This window comes from Hemibagrus wyckioides, linkage group LG18, assembly GCF_019097595.1.
Source record: "Hemibagrus wyckioides isolate EC202008001 linkage group LG18, SWU_Hwy_1.0, whole genome shotgun sequence".
In the NCBI taxonomy this organism is placed as follows: domain Eukaryota; kingdom Metazoa; phylum Chordata; class Actinopteri; order Siluriformes; family Bagridae; genus Hemibagrus; species Hemibagrus wyckioides.
In genome coordinates, this window is record NC_080727.1 from 13,627,501 (window position 1) to 13,652,965 (window position 25,465).

Below are 25,465 nucleotides of genomic sequence, written 5' to 3' on the forward strand. Positions count from 1 at the left end.
ATTTTGTTTTATAAAGTATGAACTGAAAAGGTGAATTACAGGATTACTTTTTAAGAGAAACACATTTGTGATAGCTAGTGACCACTTTAGCAAATATACTGAAAGTTGGAAAAAAGAATGAATTTTGCATAATGATGTAAGGGTTTTAGTTCTGATAAAATGCTGAACATAATTTAGACTCTATATGAAGCATTTCTTCCAAAAAAACCCCCAAATTTTGCAAATGTTTTATTGAAAACTGAAGTAACTGTAAGTGATTCAATACAGTATGTTAACTCTACAATAAATGATCATCATACGCATATGTAGGTATTTTTGCCACAAAGCTGAAGGCATACAATTGTAACAGATGTCTTTGCTGTATTTTTAGGATTTCCCTACAGGGCCAAAACCTTTATCAGCATGACAATGCCCCTGTGGACTAAGCAAGGTCATTGAATACATGGTTTACTAAGGTTGATGTAGAAGAACACGAGTGTCCTGAAGAGCCCAGAGTCCTGACCTTGTCCTTAACCTCATTGAACACCTTCAGACTAAACTGGAACATACAACATCAGTGTAAAACCTCACTTCAGCCTCAAAATGCTTTTGTGGCTGAATAGGAAATTCCCACAGCATTGTAAGCATTGTAAATTTAGTGAAAACCATTCCCAGAAGAGTGGAGCTAACTTATGGGCCAAATAATCTTGCCATATAGTGTAGCACAAAGGAGTATATTTTGATGCCCTTTTCCCCAAATACTCTTGCCATCATTATTGAAAAATTCTAACTGAGAAAAAAATAATTAAGGGATTTTCTGATTACTTTCAGCTCATAAATAGAATTATGTAATTGTTAATTACACACACACACACACACACACACACTCAAGAGGGAGGAGATTTCACATTCCCACAGCATGTTCAGAAAAGGTGCAAGAAAGTATTACAGCTAAAACAGATATGAGCCAATTTCTTTCACTTTTTAATTATTGTAAAGCTCACTACAAAGCAAAACCAATCACCAGTCTAACACCAATTATAAAATGTAAAAGTACAAACATGGAACAGCCTCTAAGTTAATTATGTTTATCAACTGTTGGCAGAACTCAACTTTAGTAGCTACACTTCAATAATTGAAAGTCTCACCTGATACCAAAGTATCTCCATTGAGAAACAGAGTGATGCCAATGAGCATCATAACCCCCAGAGTAAGGATATAAGGTCTCCTGCGTCCCCACGGTGAGCGGCAGTAGTCACTGGCTGAGCCGATAACCGGCTGAAGAATGAAGCCCAGGACAGGACTGATGAGCCACACCAGGCTGTAAAGGCTTCGTGGAAGACCTACGCTTAGCAAAACAGGAGTAACGAACGCAGCCTCCACAGCATAGCAGAATTCCCTCCCGAACATCACCAGGGCGTGCATGATGAGCCGTCCACGCGACCTCCTCGGAGGCTCCACAGCGCTAAAAATGGCCCCCTCTATGGCATCCACATAGTCACTATTAGGGCCACAGTCTGTGGAGTAGCACTTCACGATGCCGGTGGTGGTGGTGGTACTGGTAATGGTGGTGGTACAGCTTCCCAACTCCTGTGGGAACTTGTATGGCGTCTCCTCTGTTAGTAGAGTCATGATTTAGACTTTCACAGAAATTCACACTGCTAAACAACTTTCCAAAGTGTAGACCTGCTGGTATCTACTGCATAACTGAGTGAGTGGTGTGTAAGAGTAGTACTTGAGATGTGATCAGGACTAAGCAGGAAATAAAAAGCTGCCTGGTTTGGATGAATGGAAGTCTGTTTTTTCTCGTGTTGCCAAAAGCCTACAGCCAGTTGTAAACACGTGACCGATTATGAGCTTAGAATTGCCTCTCCCTCTTTCTCACTCAGCTCAGCTTAGAACCTTAAACATTTACAGTCCTAAAGATTCATATTTGATGATCGTTGTGAGTCGGGATACTCAGTTAGACATCATTTTACCAGTGAAGTGAGTTTCAGTTATCAGTTTTCTACAAGTCTTTTTTATTTCAAGATTTTCCCACATAGACTTCTTGCAGAGGTTAATTTTTTGTGCACATTATCACGTGATCCCCAATAAGATAAAATGTCTGTCCTTTAGTAAATATTTAAGAATAATTTTTCAAGACACCTTGAATTCTGAAACCAAATTTGTCCCTTGAGTTTGAATATATTCTGTTGAATATTCTGAGTTTATTTAGTTATATAGGCAGCTTCAACTAAATGTCACGAGACCCCGTGTCTGAGGAGAGATCATGTGAGACGCAGCACTCTGCCTTCTCGTGGTTCACTGCCTCAGAAAGTCAGATCCTTCAGAATCCTCAGAGGCTAGGGCAATAAGTACAGGACAGATGGAGTCATTTGGATTAAAAGGTCACATTCCTTGCCGAGCATTAAACACTGATGTAGTCATTTAACATTCGGTGATGCTTTGCTCAAATCAGCAAACTTTTTTTTAAACAAAATGTAATACAACGAAAAACACTAAAATAAATACAGTTTGACAAATTGCTTTGGAATACTGAAATGGGGTGTAAAAATGCTCCTGCTGTATCAGTGCTTGGGTGATACATATAAAAAAGACAGCTTTATTTTTGCCACATATACATTACAGCACAGTGTAACTCTATCTTCTCAGAAGCCAACTTTTGAGGTTGGGGTCAGAGCGCAGGGTCAGTCATGATGCAACGTCTGGGGTGGCAGCGTGGTGGTCAGCCCTTACTTTCCGATCAAGAGCCTTAACCACTTGAGCTTCTGACGCCCCTTAAATAATATCAAAAGAAAGTGGGATATTTCTAGAAAATGCGATAACAAAATGTTCTAACAAGATTTGTTGATAGAGGTTTATTTCTTTTTACATCACAGTACCTTGTTAATGTTCATTTTAATTAAATCTCATTAAATCTTAATTATCTCATGGATTGTTAACTGACAATTGTTGTTTTTTTCATTTATGGAAGGAGTCTCCAGTGTCAATTTTGTGTTTTAAGACACAAATGCATAAAATGTACATTACTTTTAATAGTGAGAACTCCATGGATCATGAAATGAACCTTTCTGCATTTCCATAGACTTAATATAGATGGTTTATGTAAGTTTTATGTGGAATTATAAATACTGCAGACCGCTGCTGAATCTTTATCTTACTTATTAATAAGTAAAACCGTGTGTCATCAGTGTTTAAGTCTTAAGAATCTGTTGAACCTGATCAATTGTGTGTGTGAATCCAAGGTATAAAAAGAAAATCATGAATAAAATCCAACCTAGAACAGCAAACATCTACAATTAGATTTCGGAACAAAATGTTTTGGTCAGTTAGACCTTCATCAGTGGTCTAGTTATGAGTGTAAAGTAAGAGAAAGTCAACGTTATGTTTAAGAATTCTAAGTGCTAAAAGATAGATGTATTTGAGACGTTGTGGAATACCATAGTGCATTTATTAGGCTTTGGTGTGTCATTTGTGCTCAGAAACAGGTGGCAATCTGTCAAAAACTTTTTCAATTAAAATAAACCATATTTCAAGCCTTTAGATAACAATATCAAGCTTCAACAGAACAAACAGATAAACACTCAGAATTGAAAGCAAAGGGAAGGTCATTTTAAGCCGTTGATGCTTCTGACTGAATGCTTCTTATTCCTACTAATACAAATCTGCTTTGTTTCAATCCTTTATCTTTAGCTGCTCTTGTCTAACCCCATTTCACTCTAGTGGAGGAAAAGAAAGACAAGACTACACTGTGTGCACAATTATTAGGCTAGTGAGTATTTTGACCAAATCATCATCACTTTTATGCACATTTCCCAACTCCAAGCTGTATAAACTTGAATGCTTATTGGATTTAAGCATTTCAGACGATGAGGGAAGGGTGTGACCTAAGGAGATCAACACCCTATATCAAGGTGTGCATAATTATTAGGTAGCTTCTTTTCCTCAGGCAAAATGGGCCAAAAAAGAGAATTAAATGACTCTGAAAAGTCAAAAATTGTAAAAAGCCTTTTGCAGCACTCTTGAAATTGCTAATCAAGCGTTATTTGCAAACAGTCACCAGGGTCGCAAGAAACGTGCTGAGAAAGAAAAGATGCAAATTAGCGGTCAAAAATTTGAGAAGAATCAAATGTTAAGCTACCTGGAACCCATTATCCTCCAGTGCTGTCCTATTCCAGAGCTGCAACCTACCTGGAGTGCCCAGAGAGACAAGGTGTTCAGTGCTCAGAGACATGGACATGGCAAAGAAGGCTGAAACCTGACCACAACAGAACAAGACACATAATTTGAAAGCTCAAGAAAGGGCCAAGAAATATCTGAAGACAGATCTTTCAAAGGCACTATGGACTGATGAGATGAGAGTGACTTTTTATGGAACAGATGGATGGGCACGTGGCTGGATCAATAACGGGGATCAAGGAGCAAGGTGTAAGTGTGGTACTGGTATGTACTGCAGTTGTTCAGTTATGACATTAATACTCAAAAATACAACCTAAGTGTAAACACAGTGTAGTGGAGAGAAAATTTAATGTAACCTCTCTCATTTAAATCTCCTGTGCACCCTTATCATGTTTTTAAACCATCTAAACCACATTTAAGTAAACCTTTCTGCTAGGGTCATAGTTATAATGAACATCATGATGTTACAATGCATTCATAAGCATTACACACAGAGGTAATTTTTTCATTAAAAATGCATTACATCATATAGCAATCTTCATCATGAATTGTTACCATTATGTTAGTAGTATTTATAAGATGGTATGATAGAAATATCAAAAAAGCTAGGCACTAGTGCATCAGACCTGTCTTCATGAAATTCTGTAATAACAATGCATTACAATGTGTATATTGCCTACTCAATGTATTATAACGTTATACATACACAGACCAGGCATAACATTATGACCACCTGCCTAATATTCTGTTAGTCCTCCTTTTGCTGCCAAAACAGCCCTGACCCGTCATGCACTGTGTATTCTGACACCTTTCTATCAGAACCAGCATTAACTTCTTCAGCAATTTGAGCAACAGTAGCTCCTCTGTTGGATCAGATCACACGGGCCAGCCTTCGCTCCCCACGTGCATCAATGATCCTTGGCCGTCCATGACCCTGTCGCCGGTTCGCCACTGTTCCTTCCTTGGACCACTTTTGATATTTACTGACCACTGCAGACCGGGAACACCCCACAAGAGCTGCAGTTTTGGAGATGCTCTGATCCAGTCGTCTAGCCATCACAATTTGGCCCTTCGTCAAACTCACTCAAATCCTTATGCTTGCCCATTTTTCCTGCTTCTAACACATCAACTTTGAGGACAAAATGTTGACTTGCTGCCTAAAATATCCCACCCACTAACAGGTGCCATGATGAGGAGATAATCAGTCTTATTCACTTCACCTGCAGTGTTCATAATGTTATGCCTTATCGTTGTACTGTATGACCGTCATATATTCTGGAAATATCTGGACATAAATTTAACAATAGGGGACCTAAAACAGAACCTTCTGGAACATCACACTATCCTTTATTAGGGTCAATATAGATTGAGTTTGTCCTGAGATCAAAAGGCTGAGCCCCTGGAATTATATGAAATAAAATATGGTATAATATTAAATTATTTGTTCTTGATAACACTGAAACTGACAATATGTGTCAGCATTTCTGATTAGGTCTGAAGTTGTGGAATCATTGTTTGTGATGTCAAGCAACTGAAACACATGCAGTATATTCCAGCATTGTAGAAATTCAAGCCACTTATTAGTTTTCTGTTATATAACCATCTCTGGCTTTCTGGTTCAGTCAATTTCCCATCATGCTGAGTTCTGTTGTTCCTTTGTTACACAATGCCTGACCCTTGTTAGTGTTATTTACTGCTAGCTCCTACTCCATCTTTAACACACACAGACAATATACGATGTGCCTTTTTTTTCCCCTTTGAGTATCCATAAGATGTCACAAGAGGTTATATAAGGAACAAAATGCTCCTATAGGAGATTATAATGTAAATAATGACAAGATAGCTCCGCCTTACCCTCATCAACCTCTCATTTTTTAACTAAGTCTGTTAGTTAATAAGACCAAAAATGCAAAACAACAATAAACAATAATTTTTAGATTTATTTCTTATAATATTTTTAATATGATCCATTTTGATCACACATTTATCAGAAAGTGTTTTTTAATATTTAAAGAAAACTGTTTATACAGTGACTCAATTATTATTAAGTCCATTTCATAAAACAGAAAATTAACAAGCAAAAAAAAATTTTTTAACTTACGAATATAGAATATTAAAGAATATAGAATATTAAAACAAATCGACAAAAGGACAGCACTCAATTTGTTTTTTTTACATGATCCTTAATAGTGCTCTTCACAATTAATGGCATCCTTTTGAAAAGTCATTGTAGAAACAAACATTATACAAAATAATGTAAAGTTTCCAATCAAACATGAGGAATATTTTACCCGTGCTTTATATTTTATATTATGTTGTTTTTAACATAAAACCATTTTTTATGATCATTTTCCTTCTCACATATTCCTCTCAAATGCTAGTGCGGCAAAATGATTGACAAGCTAACATAAATGCAAACAAGTTGTCGTTATTGCAATAAAAATTCTTGGAACTTTGTTGTTGCCTTTGAGCATGTTCTTTTTCATAGGGGTATAACTAGGAGGTTACAACATGTGTAACACCTTTTGTCCTCCATCATCATTCAGAAAGTCAAAAAGACATCATCAAAAAGAGACTTATAATCTTCAAGTCAGATAACAGATGCATCAATAGTGTTAGTGATAATGGGAATCGTTTCCATACAGTCTTCATTTTCACAGACAACAAAAAGATACTCCAGTACCAACATCCACAAGGCTATTACTTAAGTGGTTTGTTCACTGGGGGTTTTGTAAGCATGCTAGCTTAGCATGGCCTAGCTCACTTCAGTTCACAATAAATAGAAGTGTTATCACAAATACCAGTTATTTCTCTCTCTCGGCTTTACAACAAAGGTGCTGTCAGACCCTATAAATATAAACGTCACATTTTCTCAAATTGTAAGAAATTGAACAGGCAAAATATCCAGAACATCCCACTGCCTCATTAGAAATGTATGCATCTGCCACTACATAGAGAAGGGACACTGTTTTCTTGTTACTAATCTGTCAGTGTGAGATTCTGGTTAATGCGATATCTCACTAATGAGGGGTTGAATGTATGTATGATTTCTAGAGAAGCATCGTTGTAAGCAGCAGATGTACTGATTCGACAGGGTCAAATTCACGACAAATGTCTGAAATAGTTTTTCTTTAATAGCTTCCGTCCAGTTCGTCATATGAGTCTGTCCATACATCCATCTGTCCATGTGACCCATCAGTGCAAGTCTTCAGTGCGAGAGCCTCATTAATGTGACACTTCAAGAATGAGTGGTTTAATGTTTTAACATTTATTACATTTATTTATCACTGCGACCAGCATATGAACTGAATAGATTTTGGAACTGATCCAAGGTCACAGCAAGGTCAGATGTGTGTCATAGGTCAGTGAATGACTGGCAGAAGGAAAAGGCACGGTATGGTATCCACTTCAAAGAAGGTAAGATCTATATTGAAGGAGCTGCTACACGGCGTGCAGAGACATTTACACTGATTTCTAAGTAAAGGTATCACGCAGGGTAGCTTCTAAAAGTAGCAGCTCTTAGTGAGACAGAACTGATTTACTGTAAATTATGTTAACACCACAGTGTGAACCCTAGTTTTCTGAGATTTTGCCTATACTCGGTTTAAAAAAAAAAAGCGCTCATATTTATTCTGCGGAAAAGTTTAAAGACTTTAAACTAAAAGACGAGATGAACATCGATTGCTGCTGCTCTTCACAAATAAGATGAAAATTACCATTAAGCACAAAGGAGACCCAAATACACAAGAAGCGTATTTGGAAACGTCATGATAACGTCAATGGCTTGTCATTTTCACTAAAGTTGCCATTAATTCTGATGAGCATTGTGCCGAGTTGTTTTCAAGTGTTATTTAACCGAAGCTGTAGATGGAGACAGTTAATATTAAACATCCCCGAGCAAAATTCTCAACAATAAACTGAAGGCTTAATTACGATGATCACAGAGTCTTCAGGTTTTAGGAATGCAATATCGCAGTAAAGATCTTGTGCATTTAAAAGGCGAAGCATTTCACCGCAGACCAAAAATCATCCGTCTGCACACTCAGATAAAAACCTCCGCATCATTGGATGGTTATTTTGAGCTTAATCCCTCTGAACACGTCAGTTCTTTGCTGAAGGCGGTTAGTATACAAGACGGCAGTTTTTTGTGTGTGTGTGATGAGTGATTCACTGCTGATGCTTTTGCTTCATCGTCTTATAGACGTGCTTTGGCTTCATTGCATTCCACTACGCCAGCTGACAGCATCTGCTCGATTTGAGCCGGATCAAAGCCGTACTCCTCCAGCACGGAGCGAGTGTGTTCACCTATGACAGGGTCTCGAGAGAGACATGGCCGAGCCGGAGTGCGAGACAGGACGGGTGCTGGACGTGGACTGACCTCACCGTGAGCGTCCATCATAAATGAGCCCCTCTCCCGGTTATGGGGATGCGATCCGGCTTCATCCAGAGGTAGGACGGGGGTCACGCAGGCGTCTGTCCCGTCGAAGATCTTGCTCCACTCTGCCTGCGTCTTCTGCGCAAACACCTGGGTGAACGTCCGCCTAAGCTTTGGCCAGTCAGAGGTGCTCATCTGTGGCGAAAGTGAGGAAGCATCCAATCCGAGACCTGGGTTCAAAACAAAGCGTTAATAAGATTTTAAGAATAAATAAATGAAACAACATAAGGATAAAGGAGAAAAGAAAATAGAAATTAATAACAATCAAAGGAAATAATAATTAATAGAACGAAAAGCATTTCCATGTCCTTCAACCTGAATCTCATCACCATCATACAGCTCCAACTTCAGAATCTAGGCCACATCCCCTAAAGCTGGTGCACAGTGATGCCGAGCTCTGTGCTGAGGTGAAAAAGTGATGGCTCTCACTGTTTTCCTCTCTGTGACTGCCCTTTTGTCCACGCTTATAGATAACACAGAGTCAGAAACAACAGTCTCATTAACAAGTCTGTTTGAGGCACTGAACAAAGCCAGGTGAGCCAACAATGCAAAACTGGAGCTTCCATTTATTTTTTAGCTCCATTAAACTTATAGTTCCAGTGCAACATTAAAGAAGGTGAACTTTAGACTAGATGCATTTAGGATAATGGAGAAAATTGTTTATATTTTACTTTTGGCTCTTTTTCAATTGAGGAGTGCAATTTTAAAGAAGTTAAAGATAATTGGGTCCAGTTCCAAAACTTGGTATTAACTGAATTTATGTTTTTGGGGTTGAGAGTAAACAGTAAAAGTGCCATTTTAGCTTACATAAGAGGATTAAGCGAGCCAAACACCAACATGACCTGTACTCAGATCACTTAGACGATTAGTTCCAAAAGCAACGTGAGTCTTTGCAAACAGGGACAGAAAACACAGAGTGACCTTGAGAACCATGCATTCATACATATTGTTTACCTTCTACACAGGAAAATGGTATCACCCTACATTCACACTAGCATATACTTGCCAGTTATGCCACTTGGAATATATCTTTAGATGTAGTGGCCATTAAAGTTGTCACTTCTGGACATGTCTGACAAGTTAGAGGGAGTTCCATTAATACTTAGATATTTTTAAAGTTATTGTTTTTAAGCTGTCCACCACAGTATATTGGAGGTGAATTTAAATAATCAGACGAGGCTGGTTTTCTTCCTAGTGATGCCCTGCCAACCTTTTTTTGCCTGCAGATATCGTCAGTTCCTGCATGTTCTTAGTGATATAACTGGTTTAGTTTAGTCTTAAAAATTTTGGGTTGCATTCAAAATATTCTTCACATTACTGTGCACTGTGAAGTACCGTCCAATCGGATTGAAGCTTTTGTCTTAATCTGAGCAGATAATATAGCTCTATACACTTCAGAATTCATCCTGCTGCTTTTGTCAGCAGTCGCATTCCCCCTCCATAAGACGAGGTGTTCTTCTGACCTTGAGCAGTTCCTTCTGTTTTCCAAACCCTTCTCTTCTCATCATTCTGGTATCTTTGACTGTCTGTAGAATGCTGTTATACATCATTATGGGCTATTTCTGATGTTATTTTGGCAAATTCTGATCCATTCTTCCTGTTTTTGAGACTTATCAATGGTTCACATCTTGTGTTAAAATCTGTCTATAATTCTGGTGATGTTTTCTACTGACTGGTGGATGTTCTTGATCTGGAAAATTGTTGTGAAGGGATTTATCTTTAATTTTGGTGTTCCTGAGTTCATTAGTTCCTTTTAAGAATACAGTGTAACCTTGACTTACGAGTGACTCAACTCAACTTGAGTTTTCCGAGATACGAGCCGTCGCTCTGTCAATTTTTTGCTTTAAGATACGAGCCGAGATCTGAGTTACGGGAGAGCGAGCTTACGCCACCCGCCACTTGGTAGCCCAGCAAGCGGTCAGTTCGCATGGTTATCTCTCCAGGTTGTGCGTTGGCGCTGTGTAACCACACTTGCCTCATTCATTTTCCAAACATTTTGAAAGGGAGGAAGAAACAAACCTCCCTGGACAGGTTTTTTATTGAAACGTGAAAGCGAGGAAAGTGTGGCGAAAAAGGCAAACGTCAGTGAAGAACAACATTAAGTGCAGTGAAAAACTTTTTTTGAAAAAAAGTAGCAATTAAGTTTAGCGATAAAGTGTAGCATAGTGTGCAACTTAAATTTAGCTATTAATTGTAGCATTAAGTGTGTAGCGAGTAAGTTAAGTTAAGCGATAGAGCACGAAATTAAAAACTCCGCCACCCTCCTCCGCCAATCTCCTCCCACCTCCGCCAGCATCTTCGTCTGATCTTCAACGTAAATACACTTAATAAAAACAGTTTATTTCTTTACATTCGCTTTTATTATGTATTATTATTTTTTTATACATTATTTGTTATTTATAAAGTACATTTTTCTTATTTAAAAACACAAAAAAAAAGGGGTGGTTTTTGGGGGGCTGGAACGGATTAATAGCATTTGAATTCATTTTAATGGAGAAATCTGATTTGATATACGAGCAAATTGAGTTACGAGCTCGGTCACAGAACGAATTAAACTCGTAAGTCAAGGTATTACTGTATTTTTAAAATGGCTGATTGACTTACATTGTATGCGCTTCACTTGATTTGCATATTTACCTCATCTTTATAAAAGTGTAAAATAGTGGACAGGATCAATGCAAGAAAAAAAAAAAAAAAGATTCATTTCTCACTTGCAGTGTGATTTCCTGCCTGAAAGTCATGTCAGGTATGGAGAGCCTGTGTGTAAATTAATATTACTGAAAAGCAGTAGTGAGCATTGATCGGTCATAAGGAACAACAGTGATTAGTCATTGATTAATGGGAACCATGATGCTCACTGACTGACTGTTGGAAACAGTGCTGATCAGTGATCGTTCATGTGGATCAATGGTGATCAGTGATGCCTATAAAACTGTGATGACACTAAACTGATCATCCCAGCTTTGAATAAACAGAGGCACAGAAGACAACAGACAAAAAAACAACATGCATGGAATTTTTTTTTTTTATTTCTTCTAGAAAATAAAATAAAGGCTTGTTTTTCTTCTAGATAATAATGTATAACAGTAAAAGATCCCTGTGCAGCTCATGGGATTGAGGTTTTTTGTCAACAATCCAATTGTAAATGGTCTCCATTAGCACCTATTTTTTTTTTTCTTTTTACTCCTCAGGATGAAAGTCAGTAGAAAATGTCTTGGCCAATTACAACACTTCATTTCGATAAACAGGCAGCTGTGCAACAAGCATAATGGATGAATAGATTCTCCATGTCATAGGCTGTGTTGACGGTCTTTATATCACACAAGTGTATTGTGTAGTAGTACATTAAAAAAATCAGTCCATTTCTTCTTTAACTGTTGTGTGTGTCCTTGCAGGAGCAGGTGCACGAAACATGCATTCTTATTGCTGGATTTCATTTTTAAGTTAAAGGTTGAAAAAAGGAAAAAGATTCTTTGTACTCACCTTTGATCAACTGATCATAGAACTGAGGTTCGATGGCCCCCACAGCTACGTGCTTCCCATCAGACGTCTGATACGTGTCGTAGAACGGAGCTCCACTGTCCAGCATGTTCTCCCCACGAGGCCGGTTCCACAGACCAAGACTGCGAGACTTCCACATAAATGAACCCACATACGCTGCTCCCTCCACCTGGGCGCACACACACAAATAAATCTAAAAATATATACACAAAGAAATTGGTCTTCTTAATGGTGTGACTATAAATGACCATAACTGAATGCATTATCTAATGGATCATTATATGAAATTATGTCTTTGTATTATTGCAATTCATGGGGTTCCTCAAAATTAAGACCTTGTTTTAGTAGTTTCGTTAATGTACTTTGTTGGTGTTTTTAAAATGGAATATTTCTGCTCATTTTCGGGTCTTAGATATCTCTTAAATAAATGGGTTATAAATAATGTGTCCTTCATTTGGTCACTACATTGAAAAATATATATATATATATATTGAAAAAAATAAATACAGAAATAAATAAATAAACACACACCACACACACAAACACAGCCATGACATTGTTAAATGTTATCCCATTACTGTCTAGACTTTAATTAATGACCATGAAGCCGTGAGTTACTGGTGAACTTCGTTTGATAAGCTTTATGTATTAAATCACGATTTCTTTTAACAAGGACATATAAATAAAATAATAAATCAAGAGCGTGATAAATAAAATAATAAATCAAGAGCTTGAACATAGCAAGACCTGATCCTCCATTTCAATTTTCTGATCGTACGTTTGTCATTTATGTTTGCACACTTAAGACTTTTGTGTCGTCTTCAAGTTTTGGTCTTGATGTGTACCTGCATATAAGCTCACGGTTAAGATTATCACAGTTACCACAGACTCAGTGAGATCAATTCAGTAATATCTCACATCTCAATTAACCCATAATATACATATTACTCTGTTATTTTATATGATCTCAGGTCATTTCAATTATGCCAGATTACCTCAGTTATCCCATATAATCTCAAGTTCCCCAAAGTATCTCAATCATCCCAGATTATTGCAGATTTCTCAAATTATCTAAATTATCCCAGATGCACTAAATCCTCCATTAGTTTCTCTCTCAAATTACCTTACATCCCTCAGATTATGTTAGCTCAGATTACTTCCATTAGATGACATCTTAGAAATTTCTCTGCTAACTTAATTCAGCTACTCTAATCCAGCTCGTCTATAAAGAATGGAACCTAGAGGGGCGGTGGTAGCTCAAGTGGTTAAGGCTCTGGGTCCGTTGGGCCCTTAACCCCACAAGCTCCAGGGGTGCTGTATCATGGCAGATTTCACTGTGAAGTAATGTATATGTGACAAATTAAGACAACTTGGCTGAGTAGAGGATGCTGTGCTGAATGTTTTAAATAATTCGCAATTTTTCCTCCAGACTTCTCTGAAGACAGAAAGAAGGTGGGATTTGTCCTAAATGCTACCTCAATAAAAAATTTTCCATACTTATGTGAGTGGACAAAGATAATCAAATTTTAATTAGGCACAGTGTGATTTAGCTGTCAGACTGCTTTACGTTCCATACCAGTGATGAGGATACATGTGTTAGTCACTGCCAAACTAGTGTTTCACCTCACAGGTGCAGGGATGGCGTTAAGGGAATTATATGACAGAAGTCATTACTGCTTGGCAGAGAAAGAGCTAAATATCATGACAGCAGCCATGCTGCACTAAAGATTTGCACTGGGTGTAATTACGTAGTTGTGTGAATGGATCCAGAAAAAAAAGTACCTTTGAAATGTGGGCATGTTTACAGAGAATCAGCCATGTGTTGAAGTTATATACACTATATTGCCAAAAGTATTCGCTCACCCATCCAAATAATCAGAATCAGGTGTTCCAATCACTTCCATGTCCACAGGTGTATAAAATCAAGCACCTAGGCATGCAGACTGTTTTTACAAACATTTGTGAAAGAATGGGTCGCTCTCAGGAGCTCAGTGATTTCCAGCGTGGAACTGTGATAGGATGCCACCTGTGCAACAAATCCAGTCGTGAAATTTCCTCGCTCCTAAATATTCCACAGTCAACTGTCAGCTGTATTATAAGAACGTGGAAGTGTTTGGGATCAACAGCAACTCAGCCACGAAGTGGTAGGCCACGTAAACTGACGGAGCGGGGTCAGCGGATGCTGAGGCGCATAGTGTGAAGAGGTCGCCAACTTTCTGCAGAGTCAATCGCTACAGACCTCCAAACTTCATGTGGCCTTCAGATTAGCTCAAGAACAGTGCGCAGAGAGCTTCATGGAATGGGTTTCCATGGCCGAGCAGCTGCATCCAAGCCATACATCACCAAGTGCAATGCAAAGCGTCGGATGCAGTGGTGTAAAACACGCCGCCACTGGACTCTAGAGCAGTGGAGACGCGTTCTCTGGAGTGACGAATCGCGCTTCTCCATCTGGCAATCTGATGGACGAGTCTGGGTTTGGCGGTTGCCAGGAGAACGGTACTTATCTGACTGCATTGTGCCAAGTGTAAAGTTTGGTGGAGGGGGGATTATGGTGTGGGGTTGTTTTTCAGGAGCTGGGCTTGGCCGCTTAGTTCCAGTGAAAGGAACTCTGAATGCTTCAGCATACCAAGACATTTTGGACAATTCCATGCTCCCAACTTTGTGGGAACAGTTTGGAGCTGGCCCCTTCCTCTTCCAACATGACTGTGCACCAGTGCACAAAGCAAGGTCCATAAAGACATGGATGACAGAGTCTGGTGTGGATGAACTTGACTGGCCTGCACAGAGTCCTGACCTCAACCCGATAGAACACCTTTGGGATGAATTAGAGCGGAGACTGAGAGCCAGACCTTCTTGTCCAACATCAGTGTGTGACCTCACAAATGCGCTTCTGGAAGAATGGTCAAAAATTCCCATAAACACACTCCTAAACCTTGTGGACAGCCTTCCCAGAAGAGTTGAAGCTGTTATAGCTGCAAAGGGTGGACCGACGTCATATTGAACCCTATGGATTAGGAATGGGATGTCACTTAATTTCATATGCGAGTCAAAGCAGGTGAGCGAATACTTTTGGCAATATAGTGTATGTACATTGAGGCTTTTTGGATTACATTTAATGTATGTAATGTGTGTATGATTGACAGTATGGAGAAAAAAAAAAAAATCCCTGCATTCAGGCAACAAACTGTGTAGAGTGCTGAACTTGGAAGATATTAATAGGCACAAATGTAGTATTTAACTAGAATTTTAGGCTGTAATAAACCCATAATGTGTACAAGTCCCCAAAGATAATTCTCAGCGGCTGTCTAAAGTTAGCGACGTCCCTCGTCAACTTAATCTGGAAAGAAGGGCTTCTGTCTCATCTCTTTAACTGCGCCTCCTTGTTTCCATTCCTCACTTCCTCCTCCTTCCTCTTGAATGCGGAGAAAGGAAGCAAGGACAAATGTAATGAGACATCTCGCTCACTGAAGCACAGACTGGAACAAATCTGCATTTACACACATCGGCGTATGATTACACACTTAATGAAAACACTATGGCACGTGTACACACAACACAGCACGTGCATCATGCTGAGGGTTTCACTGACAGGCGTGTTTTAATGCACATTTTACATCATACAGTTCCCTTTACTGACATGCAGCAAAGTAGAAACACACCATCAATCAACCCTCAGCATTAATATACCACAAATAATATTAACAAAATAAAGAATGTGTTATTAATTGATGGATTTTATGTTAATAGTTCAGCTGCAAATCACAGGTTTATATTAATAAGCCCAATCTATTACACTGTCATTTCTATAGTAATAATTCATCTGTAGGGACTTTTATGGCAAAAGGTCTACACAATCGCTACCTAATGAAAAACTGACTTTAAATAGCATGTTATTTAACAAAGAAAATCATATAATCATTGATGGAGTGGTGAAGAAACAATGTCAATGCCAGATCACTGTAACAGTAAGAGGGACATGGGAAAGTCTTCAAGGCAGGTAATATGACAGGCTGATTTATTTTGTTTTTTGGCTTGTTACCTACTAAGAGAGAAAAAAGAGACTTGGTGAGGGATCCACCACTTCCCTCTTTTCCCAACTTTTTATGCAGCTATAAATAAAAGTTATAAAGCATCATTCATTAATAAATTAATAAAATGCAGTAATTATTGCTGTATTGGAATAAAACACACAGCATTGGGTGTTCTGTTAGTCTCTCAAAAGTAATCATGCTTGGTGTAGTCTCTGACAGCAGAAGGTCTGGACTCCACAGCAGCTTTTATTGGACATGGACCACCCAAAAGGGCATCTGACTGACATGTAAAGCAACCAATCACAGTTTGTTCGGTTCAGCGTCATGTTTAGGGGCGTGAAAATATAAAGTCGATGTCCGTACAAAAACAGACTGGTGTGCAAAGATAAGAAAGGTAAATAAAAATCCAACTGAGTTTATATCGTGAACTTCGCGTTATTTGGAAAATCCAGCGTTTATCTCATTTACATAAGCGGTCTATGTCACAGTTATAAACACTTCATTTAAAAAAATGCGACACTCGCTTCTTAGGAATCCGAAAAGTGTTTATAATTTTGTGTGCCATATGCATCAAACTTACAGCCAGAGGTTCGTGGATGACATTTGAAGCTGAGACTATGCTTGGCATGGTAAAGAAGCTTCACTTCATCACACACACATCATAATCCAAATATTAATATTAAAAATATGCATTTATCAGCATTTATTAACATGCTGTAATTGAAAGCAGAAAATTTGTTTTAGAGGAAGAATCACAAATGACGGAAATGGAGCAGAAAACAAGCAACTGACTCTCACACACTCACTCACTCACTCTCTCTCTCTCTCTCTCTCTCATACACACACACACACTATCAGGCTATCACAGAGTAGACAGAGCTTCAGACTGAGGGCAGAAAGTCTGGACTCAATAGCAGCTTTTACTGGCTACAGACCACCCAAGAGGGCGTTTGACTGACATGTAAAGCAACCAATCAATTTGTTTTGTTCAGCGTCATGTTTAAGGGCGTGAAAACAAAGTTGATGTCCCTACAAAATAGAGATGGTGTGCAACCACAGATTGTTGTAAACATGGCTTCCTTGAGGTAAAGTAGAGCGTCACAGGTTTGTTTCTAAGTGAACTGTAAAAAAACATGACCCAAAAAGTCTGTAAAATCCAACTAATAAGATGACGACTTCAAAACTCTCCAATTTTGTGTGCCGTATGAATTAGACGTTTAGCTCACAGCCTGTGGTTGAGGTGGTAAAGAAGCTTCACTTCAGCGCACACACACACACACACACACAATTATCCAAATATTAATATTAAACAAATTCATTAGAATAAGTAGAAATAAGTTAACAAAATGAACATCTTAATTCATTTGCTTGCTGCCAAAATTCCATACCAGAGCTCAGGAATTCTATGCAAATAAGGACAATACAACTAGCATTAATACAATAACAAGACTTTCTTGCAGTTATTACGTGTCTGTGTGTCAATGGCTAGCCTACATGTGGCAGAGCTTCATGATCATTCTTTGCTGTAGGTTTATGACCATCGCCTGATGTTTTAAATCCCTTTACTGCGAAAAGAAGACTTCTTACAAGAAATACCGATATGCTGTAGTGTAGGCGACAGAAGACACGGCAGAAAAGCAGCTGTGTGACATCTGTGTGTGTGTGTGTTTAGAAGCAGCATGGATTAAAAACTCATCTGTCAGCAGGCATGAATATTTCATGCTTCAATTTCCAGTGCAAATCTGTTTATCGCGCTATCCTCTGGTTGCTCCTACATTAAAGCCACACACCGCAGCCCTTCATTCAGACATTTAACCCTATTAATATTTAAAACAATATTAAAGCAGCATTTATGATTCCTAGTCCAAACTTTGTTTGCCACTTCAATTTTCCATCACAGAATTGATGCCAAAAAGCTGAAATTTTCGAAGCATACTATTTTATTGATTATTTATTACATTGCTTTCGATTTCCTGCCTCTGTCTGTTATGAATGGTGTTAATTATGAGTGTGATGAGTGTTTGATTTTAAAAAAAAAAAAAAATGCTAAATCATTCATTACTGTCAGTTATTTGGAGTGAAATATTTGTTGGATTTTTATGACTATAAACAGGGTCAAGGTCACAGCAAATAGTTTCCAAAGTAGATTTTAAGGGTATTTGAGGCTTGTTGGCTGTGGAGGAGATTCTATCACCACACTGGCTTGGTGTTCTATTAATTAAAGAAAGATGCATCATACGTTTCTTCCTTTTATACCCATTTTACATGTAATGCCTGTTATCATCACCACTCACCTTCCGGACAATGTACAGCATGTTTATTAATACGTTTAGATTCTGTGCCAGGTCCATCATTCAGGTGCCAGTGAATAAGCAGTTACTATGGCAATAACAACGTATGGTATTAGAACAGCAAGATTAATATAAACCTGTGATCCGCAGCTGCACTACTGTCAGAGCTGCTGTTATAGATAAATTATACACAAATAGAAATGACATGGATATTCATTAAGCAATTAAAGTCACATCATTCTGTTATTAGATGGAAACATTAAATGAACCTCTTGACTTGTATCCGTATGGGTTTTTGCATTATAGCCATATAGCTGACCGAGTAACTACATGTACGTGCAGTTGTTCCTGATAAAGTGTACACCAACCAGCCATAACATTATGACCACCGGCCTAATATTGTGTTGGTCCCCCTTTGGTTCCCAAAACAGCCCTGACCCGTCATGCAATTAACTTCTTCAGCAATTTGAGCAACAGTAGCTCGTCTGTTGGATCGGATCACACGGGCCAGCCTTCGCTCTCCACGTGCATCAATGAGCCTTGGTCGCCCGTGACCCTGTCGCTGGTTCACCACTGTTCCTTCCTTGGACCACTTTTGATCGATTCTGACCACTGCAGACCAGGAACTCCCCACAAGAGCTGCAGTTTTGGAGATGCTCTGATCCAGTCCTCTAGCCATCACAATATGGTCCTTGTCAAACTCGCTCAAATCCTTACACCCATTTTTCCTGCTTCTAACACATCAACTTTGAGGACAAAATGTTCACTTGCTGCCTAATATATCCCACCCACTAATAGGTGCCATGGTGAGGAGATAATCAGTGTTATTCACTTCACCTCTCAGTGCTCAGAATGTTATGACTGATCAGTGCATATACACACGATATTCACTATCACACTTGTGTGGCCACCTGTACACCTGCCCTTTCATGCAAGTATCCAGTCAGACATTCATCTGGGGGCAGCACAAGCCATAGAGATCTCAGAGACTTTGAATGTGATAAATACATGGTCAGTGAATGCAGAATCAAGCATCTCTCCAAAAGACAGCTTGTGCTTTTTCATTACTCTTACTGAAAGCTGACTGGTACAAATGTGTCAATGTGTGTCAGAGGACGCACCATGCTGGCATCGATGATTTGGCCCTGGCCTGATTTGCTCCTTTCCAGCAAAGCCAGAACGATCCCCAAAGCACACATCAGGCCTCCTCCTGCAAAGTCAGCCACCAAGTTCAGCGGGGCATAGGGTTTCTCTGAGCTGCGGCCCAACATGGACAGCAGTCCTGTTCCAGACACAAGGGGAAATTCAAAAAGAATACAAGTACAAAGACTCAAACAGATCTGCCCTAAAGGCTTTCCTGTCTTGGAACAGGAGTTCTTGCTGACTGACACTGGAGACTCCTTCCAGAAATGTGAATCCTTACAGAAAACATCACTAAATCATGGATTATACAGAATCTTTAAAGAGGTTTAAAATGTACTGCCGTCTATACAAGTCCATGTGAATAAGCTGTTGCTATAGAAACAATAATGTATTAGAAATAGTGCATTAATATAAAGCTGTGTCTTGCAACTAGACTATCATAAGAGCTGCCGTTACAGAACATTAATCTTACCTTACGCTTAAACAACAGTTCAATAAATGTACAACATTTTGGTTAACTCTGTCAATTATTACTGCAACTTCAGAAAAACAGTTTCTGCCAGAGAGCTGTTGACTTCTGTATTCTAATCGGTCAGAAGGTGTTTTCCTCAGAGCCGTTTGGTGGATTTGTGACATGTGGATTATTACCACACACATTTGTGTAACCCTGCCTGCAGGAGGCACATTCAGATGGGTTTTCTCAGTAACTTCATGCACTTTTGCTAAAGCCCCAGCTTAACCTGCTGGGTTTTTTTTTTTAACATGTCCTTCAGGATTTTGATAAATGTAAGGAATAAAAATTGACTATTGCATCTTTTAGTTGGCAAGGCTTCAGATGATGCTATGAACATATGGAGCATGAAAATGGAAAGTAGGCGAATTTCATGTCGGTCTTTATTACAGCTGTTTTAGAAAAGCCACAAATGAGTTTCTGCTTTAAGCTCACACCAAATAACAGATGGGAGACCAAGCATGAAGCTGGACTGTTTCGCTTTGTTCCACTTTGTTGCATGGACATGATTTTTTACATTAATGTCACTTTTCACAAACGAATAGAGCAATTTCATGCACAGGGACAATTTTACTATGACTACCATGCCCCCCACCACCACCACCAACACACACACAGTATATTAAACTACCAGAATCTTCTTTCATGAGCAGATGATTAGTCTACAAAAAATGAGGGATGAGATAGGACATGCTGTAATAAAAAAAATAAACAACACCTGAGCTCTAGAAAATGAACATTTTTGAATGCATTGATTCATTTTCTAGAACAGCAGCCCTGACAGTTGACAATTATTGTTTGTTCATTCACAGGAAATGTAAGAGATAACAGGAACAGACTTGTTTCATGGATATTTCTCAACATTAAACTATAAAAACAATAATAATAATAATAATAATACACCTGATGTCCAGTAATAGGAAAATAACTACTCTCTCCTCTCATCCATTCATTCCTCTAACAGTAATCATCTACTCTTGAAAGAAGGAACAATATTTACTATAAAGTGCATTAATATAAACCTGTGATTTGAAACATACTCATTTATACTTTCTAATGACAAGGTACAGCAATTATATTTAATAAATAGATCTATATACAAGACTATCAGAGATTAGATAGAATCTGAAAACACATTAATATAAACCTCTAATACAGATATATTACTGTCAGATTTTCTGTAATAAAAAATTTATCAAAACCTTCTGAACAGACTGAATTCATACTTCAACAGCTCTGGGGTATAAAGAGAAAATACAAGCAGTGCTATCAGTGTAGCAGCAGGTGGAGGTGAGCTACATACCAGACATGGCCAGGTAGTTAATGTCGTGTCCTGCAGCTTTGGCGTAGGAGCCGCTCTGGCCATATCCTGTGAGTCGAGCATAAATAAGGCGAGGATTTGCCTTCAGCAGCTCTTCAGGACCTAAGCCCAACTTCTCCATCACCCCTTTAACCCAGGAAAGAAATAGAAAGCATAGCACAGGAAGGTTATGAATTTAAATCTCAGCACCAAAAATAAATGCAATCGAAATATACACTTCGACTTAAGTAAGATTCATTTTTATTGATTTTTTTTTCTTAGTCATGATATTATTTTATTAATTTGTTCTATTGAAAAGCATTTCAGGTAACTGTTAAGGGTTAAACAAATATATAACATATGCATTTGTAGGAAAATAATATAAGAACTCATTAATATAAAGCTGTAATTTGTAGTTGTATTACTGTCAGAACTGCTGCTCAAGAAAATGAATCAACTCCATCTGACCAATCAGAATCCAGTATTAAACAGCTCTCTGGCAGAAACTGTTTTTCTACAATGTCAGAAATACTTGACAGACAGTTGACCAACACTTTGTATATTTATTAAGCCTTTGTTTAACCACTGAAGGTTTTTTCGATAATGATCAATTTCAGTGTACACTACTCTCACATTTATTTAAACACACACATTTAATTTCCATGTTTATATTTAACACATTTATGTAGTGTTAAAAATTAAATGTGCCTAAGCTAACTGTCAGCATTTAGAAACACCGCGTCCATTTTATTTCGACTGACCTTTCCGGAAGGGTTCAAGAACTACGTCTGACTGAAGGCACAGTTTTTTCAGCACAGCCACGCCCTGTGGACTCTTCAGGTTCAAGGCCACGGACTGTTTGCCTCGTGCTTGTGAGTCCATTGCCATGGAGACCTTTGTCCGATCTACGCGGATCACTCGGGCCCCGAAATCAGACAGGATCATTCCACAAAAGGGTGCCGGGGCAAGTCCAGCTAACTCAATCACACGTACTCCAGCTAGCGCCATCTCTCTCTCTATCTATCTAGACAGATAAATAAACCCACACAAAAAGAGATATTAGTTGACAAAATTATACAAGAGACAGGAGTCAGAGCTGAAGATGTTGAGGTTCTCGTTGGGAATGACACGATTGTACAGGATTAGGAACGAGTACATCAGAGGGACAGCTCATGTTGGACGTTTGGAGGACGAAGTTAGGGAGGCCAGATTTAGATGGTTTGGACATGTTCAGGGGAGGGAGAGGGAGTGGAAGTATATAGGTAGGAGAATGTTGGATATGTTAAGTTGTCCCTATATCATAATTAAGGAAGTCAGTATAATAATAATAATAAGAAGAAGAAGAAGAAGAAGAAGTACCACTTCAGCCTAACACAATTTATTTTTGAGCAGTGGTCTATTAAATTAATCTGGCAGATCTCTAGACATACAGACAGAGACAGACAGACATAGTTTAGACAGAGAGACAGATATACTTTATTGATCCCATGCGGAGAATTTTTGAAAATATTTGTGATCTCTATCAGATTTTTTTTTGTAGTCACTCGGTGATAACTAAACTGATTTACTCAGGTCATAGTTCATCAAGTCACGTTTGGAGATTCAAGCAACGAGCAAAAAATTACTATAAAACCCATTTACAACTCCTACAGAAACACTATCAGTTAACACAGATACATGAACTAAATCCTGGAAAAGAAAATAAACGATTTTAATGTACCTTTCAAACTCCAGAGTGTAGGGCTGTTACACACAGGGAGTTGAACAATCTCAGAGTAAGTTTCAAATCCAACATGGGGTTAGGTAGTTAGTTAGCATGCGCGTGCAGATAAACGCAAATAACCAATAGTGTTCAACATGGTAAAGTACATGTGTTTACTTTTCGTTTAAAGTGCAAGGCATTATTATAACCGCAATAAAAAAAAACCAATATATTCATAATGAAAGCGGATTGAAAATTTGCGTTAATAAAACTGTAAATAGTCTTAATAAAACAGATATCAATTTGTGACAATATATTTGGACAGGACTAACGATTTGGCCCTGATAACGATGCTGTGATGCAATCTAACCCGGCGTGTTACTGCAGTGCTGTCTTTATTGACCTTGTTTGTATAATCTGGATGTTTAATGAAGTTCTCAGCATCCCGCACCTCATGCAAATAGTCTAAAAACAGTAGATGCAATTTGCCGTACAGTCAGCGCGTGCATTCGGCGCGTGCAGATGTTTGATGTGCAGCTCAAGAAGCTGACGTAAATAAACTATATCATCTACCAGAAATCAAAATCTTCCGACAAGATGGTCATTGGGACCAGGAGAGTCAGCGGACCCTAAATTCTTTCCATTCAAAGTGAACTTATTATTATTTTCCCTTATAAATAGGGAAGCAGGCGCTACCAAGAAGGACTCTTCTTCGACGCGTCTAATATAGATCACTGTGCTCACCGCTGATTGGTCCACACTGGGGCTGAGTTCTCTAACCCTAAATAAAACCTGTTTATTCATGTAGTGTAAGTCACAGTGGTATTAAACCCCGCTAAACACCAATTCAGCTTGTTGAGACCGAAAATCCAGAGTTTTCACAAACTAAACAAAAACTTACCTAGATAGCCACCGACAACAGCTTCTTAGTCTCAGTCCAAGGGCCTCGGTGCAAGGGTAACTTTGTTTGTCGCTCAGAGATGATGTAATGTACAGCGACGAATTATGGGTGTTGTAGTTTACAGTCTTCTTCACTCTATTTCATTGATGGATTTCGCCTGATCTTTTCGGCCCTTGGGATGTTTGTGACATTATGAAGTGATGCTACAGTGAATGTTCAGCTCTGTGCTCTGTTCTCTCTCTCTCTCTCTCTCTCTCACACACACACGACTTTGAGGCACGTTTGATAACCTTTTCTTTTAGCCTCCAGTTTAACACTGTGCACTAAATCAACATTTATAAACAAATGTTAATAATTCTAGAGTGGCATGTCTGACACTATTTGACATCTCTAAGCCTGGACAATAGTACAAAGTCAGTGAGAGGAAAAACAGTCGAAAATTAAATTAATTAACTTTCGTAATAGTCTGATGTTACTCTAACCTTACACCAATCAGACCCGTCCTGCACTGTGTATTCTGACACCTTTCTATCAGAACCAGCATTAACTTCTTTAGCAGTTTGAGCAACAGTAGCTCGTCTGTTGGATCGGATCACACAGGCCAGCCTTCGCTCCCCACATCCATGAATGACCCTTGGCCGCCCATGACCCTGTCGCCAGTTCACCACTGTTCCTTCCTTGGACCACTTTTGATAGATACTGACCACTGCAGACCGGGAACACCCCACAAGAGCTGCAGTTTTGGAGATGCTCTGATCCAGTCGTCTAGCCATCACAATTTGGTCCTTGTCAAACTCGCTCGAATCCTTACGCTTGCCCATTTTTCCTGCTTCTAACACATCAACTTGTTCACTTGCTGCCTAATATATCCCATCCACTAACAGGTGCCATGATGAGGAGTGCTTCTCTCAGTGCTCATAATGTTACGCCTAATTGACTGCTTGGTTTGCATGTTTAAATTCAATATAGACCCATCCTATACAAATGTAAATATCTGAGCTACGGGGCTTTCAGTTTGAGTCTCTATAACTATCTCTCACATCCATCACATCCATCAAATAAGCACTATTTAGTGTGCTTAGCTTTGTGAAGATGTTTCCAACTGTGCCAAAGCAATTAAAATTCAACTTCTACTTTTTACTTTTTGGTCTTATCGCTGCAGGAGAGATGTGAGTGCTCTAGAGATTTAAAAAGAATCAGCATGTCCATACTCTAAATCAACAAGGACAATAAACCTCTGTCAATCAGGATTGAGTACATAATCAGCATTGGTGTCTGTCTCAATACAAAATGTGTCTTAAACAGATTTTAAAATATTTGTTTAAAAAAGTCTGCAAAAATTCAGTTGAAAATAAGGTTTTGTTGCTGTGGTGCTAGAAAGATTGAAAGATCATTAATGAAAAAATCAACAGGGATATGAGCTGTAGGGTCAGCCAAAGGATTTCAATTCCCAAGGTTTTTGGTGTGTAATATTAAACATGTTTATATA

At 38.7% G+C, this 25,465-nt stretch overlaps 2 protein-coding genes across 3 annotated transcripts in view; both read right to left on the reverse strand.

The window, feature by feature from the left end:
* Window positions 1-1,793, reverse strand: part of slc45a2 (solute carrier family 45 member 2) — a 25,299-nt gene extending 23,506 nt beyond the window's left edge. The window contains exon 1 of the mRNA XM_058414918.1: window positions 1,128-1,793. Within this exon, the coding sequence (XP_058270901.1) occupies window positions 1,128-1,611 (484 nt within the window). The 5' untranslated portion in view covers window positions 1,612-1,793. The remainder of the gene's footprint in view (window positions 1-1,127) is intronic.
* Window positions 1,794-6,138: 4,345 nt separating this feature from the next.
* Window positions 6,139-24,053, reverse strand: amacr (alpha-methylacyl-CoA racemase). Of its 2 annotated transcripts, none has more exons than XM_058415998.1 (6): window positions 23,977-24,053; window positions 22,135-22,397; window positions 21,377-21,520; window positions 19,541-19,701; window positions 12,080-12,266; window positions 6,139-8,766 (listed from the first exon to the last, which is right to left on the reverse strand). In XM_058415998.1, the coding sequence occupies exons 2-6, from the start codon at window positions 22,379-22,381 to the stop codon at window positions 8,357-8,359; spliced, it is 1,149 nt and encodes a 382-aa protein (XP_058271981.1). In that variant the 5' UTR covers window positions 22,382-22,397; window positions 23,977-24,053; the 3' UTR covers window positions 6,139-8,356. The 2 variants fall into 2 exon arrangements, with proteins under 2 accessions (XP_058271981.1, XP_058271983.1); XM_058416000.1 differs by having other exon boundaries at window positions 22,135-22,393; window positions 23,977-24,049.
* Between the last annotated feature and the right edge of the window lie 1,412 nt (window positions 24,054-25,465).

Bases quoted from the DNA above. Each gene is read 5' to 3' on its own strand.
- amacr (XM_058415998.1), bottom strand. From the start codon at position 22,381: ATGGCGCTAGCTGGAGTACGTGTGATTGAGTTAGCTGGACTTGCCCCG. The intron at 19,702-21,376 runs GTATGTAGCTCA...TGTCTGGAACAG, and splicing joins TAACTACCTGGCCATGTCTG to GACTGCTGTCCATGTTGGGC. The intron at 8,767-12,079 runs GTGAGTACAAAG...TTTTGAACCCAG, and splicing joins CTATGATCAGTTGATCAAAG to GTCTCGGATTGGATGCTTCC.